Consider the following 2,144-nt stretch of genomic DNA (forward strand, 5'->3'; position numbering starts at 1 on the left):
TTTCACAATGTTGCCCAGGCTGGTCTCAAACTCCTGGTCTCAAATGATCCTCCTACCATGGCCTCCTAAAGTCCTGGGATTACAGGAATGAGCCACCATGCCCAGCCCCTTTGGTACTGTTGACATTCAGGGTAAATAATTCCTGATTGTAGGGGGCCGTCCTGGACACTGCAGGGTGCTGAACAGCGTCCCTGGCCTCCACTCCCTCCACGCCAGTAGGACTCTCTTCTCCCCCGATCCCCTGCAGTTGTGATGGTCAATACAGCCAGACATTAGCAGAGGGGAGAATTCCCCCCAAGTAGGACCCCTGGTCTTGGCACTGTGAGACCCCAGTAGGCGGGGGCAGACTCAGGGTGGAAAAGGCGGGCTAGGCCGGATTTGGGTCCTGGGAGACCCTCCCAGTTTCCTTGGTCCATTCCAGGCATTCGGTGATAGTTCTACAGACGGGAGACACGGATACCTAAACCGCTAGAGCTCGGGGAGGCTGCAGACAACATGTTGCCTACGCCTCGACTCATCTGCGAGTCACCTGTGCAAGACACAGAGCTTCCTCCCGGTAGAGACTAATAAAGCTTTTAATATTTAAAAGTTTGGGCACTTAATTCTGGTGATCTGGGCTCACGGATAACACTCCGTCCTCTGACGACTGGCAGCTGGCAGAGTCTGCCGAGGCGCTGGTGATGATGATGGGAACCTTGGCTTTGAGGCTGGTCAGGGACCAGGGCAGGTGCACGGTGATGACCAGCTCGTAGCGAGTGTGCATGATCTCCCCGTCCCGTGTGTTGCTGCTGACGGACAGCAGCAGTGGGAGGTTGAAGGTGCTGACGATCTTGGTGGTGTTGAAGCGGGTCATGGGGGTGTTGGCCTCCTGCCGCAGAAGCTCGCTGCTGTCCAGCCGAGACCGCCTCTCCGCGCCGGGCGTAAAGCCCTCGTACTGAACGTGAGCATACAAGGCGAATATGACCGTCTTGATGCATTTGCTGGTCTGGTTGTTGATCTCTGTTGTGAAGACAACCTTCTCTCCCGGCGTGAAGGTGTTCTTTTCCATTTGGATTTGCAAGCAGATGGTGCCCTGGCGGCAGCAGTTGTAGGAGACTTTCTCCTCGGCCTCCACCAGCAAGGGGTTCTAGAAGAGGAGGATGTGGGGGAACAGAAACAGACAACCGTGAGGGACCAGGAACACACAATCCACTCGCCTGCCTGATCCACCCTGGAAACTCCTCAAAGCCTCTGGGGCTGGCCGGGCGCAGTGGCTCATGCCTATAATCCCAGCACTTTGGGAGGCCGAGGTGGGAGGATCACGAGGTCAGGAGTTCGAGACCAGCCTGACCAATATGGTGAAACCCCTGTCTCTACTAAAAATACAAAAACTAGCTGAGTGTGATGGTGCATGCCTGTAATCCCAGCTACTCAGGAGGCTGAGGCAGGAGACTCTCTTGAATCCGGAGGTGGAGGTTGCAGTGAGCCGAGATTATGCTATTGCACTCTAGCCAGTGCTACAAAGCAAGACTCCATCTCAAAAATAAAATACAAATAAAAAGCCTCTGGGGCTTTGGGGACTTTCGTTAAGGAAGAGGCGTTAAGATGGAATCTGGAGCCCTAGGGATTTTGCAGCGAAAAACCTGGAGTCATCTCCCATCTCCCAGCATGTTTTGGTTTTTGGTTTTTGTTTATTTTTTTGGAGACAGAGTCTTGCTCTGTCACCCAGGCTGGAGTGCAGTGGTGTGATCTCGGCTCACCGCAACCTCCGCCTCCCGGATTCAAGTGATTCTCCTGCCTCCGCCTCCTGAGTACCTGGAGCTACAAGCGCATGCCACCACATCCAGCTAATTTTTGTATTTTTAGTAGACGTGGGGTTTCGCCATGTTGGCCAGGCTGGTCATGAACTCCCAACCTCAGGTGATCTGCCCGCCTCAGCCTCCCAAAGTGTTGGGATTACAGGTGTGAGCCACTGCACCTGGCCTCTCCCAGTGTCCCTGGATCAAGGTTATTTACCATTCTGAATATCAATTTCTTTCTTTCTTTCTTTCTTTCTTTTTTTGTTTGAGACGGAGTCTCGCTCTGCCGCCCAGGCTGGAGTGCAGTGGCCGGATCTCAGCTCACTGCAAGCTCCGCCTCCTGGGTTTACGCCATTCTCCTGCCTC

General features: G+C 54.1%; 1 protein-coding gene across 1 annotated transcript in view; it reads right to left on the reverse strand.

Annotated features, from left to right (window-relative positions):
• Window positions 1-275: 275 nt before the first annotated feature.
• The window catches only part of ARRDC5 (arrestin domain containing 5), a 16,751-nt gene continuing 14,882 nt past the window's right edge, over window positions 276-2,144 (reverse strand). Inside the window, exon 3 of the mRNA XM_011943479.1 lies at window positions 276-1,126. Coding sequence (XP_011798869.1) covers window positions 599-1,126 — 528 coding nt within the window. The 3' untranslated portion in view covers window positions 276-598. The remainder of the gene's footprint in view (window positions 1,127-2,144) is intronic.

This window comes from Colobus angolensis, unplaced genomic scaffold (genome assembly GCF_000951035.1).
Source record: "Colobus angolensis palliatus isolate OR3802 unplaced genomic scaffold, Cang.pa_1.0 Scaffold22, whole genome shotgun sequence".
NCBI classification, from domain to species: Eukaryota; Metazoa; Chordata; class Mammalia; order Primates; family Cercopithecidae; genus Colobus; species Colobus angolensis.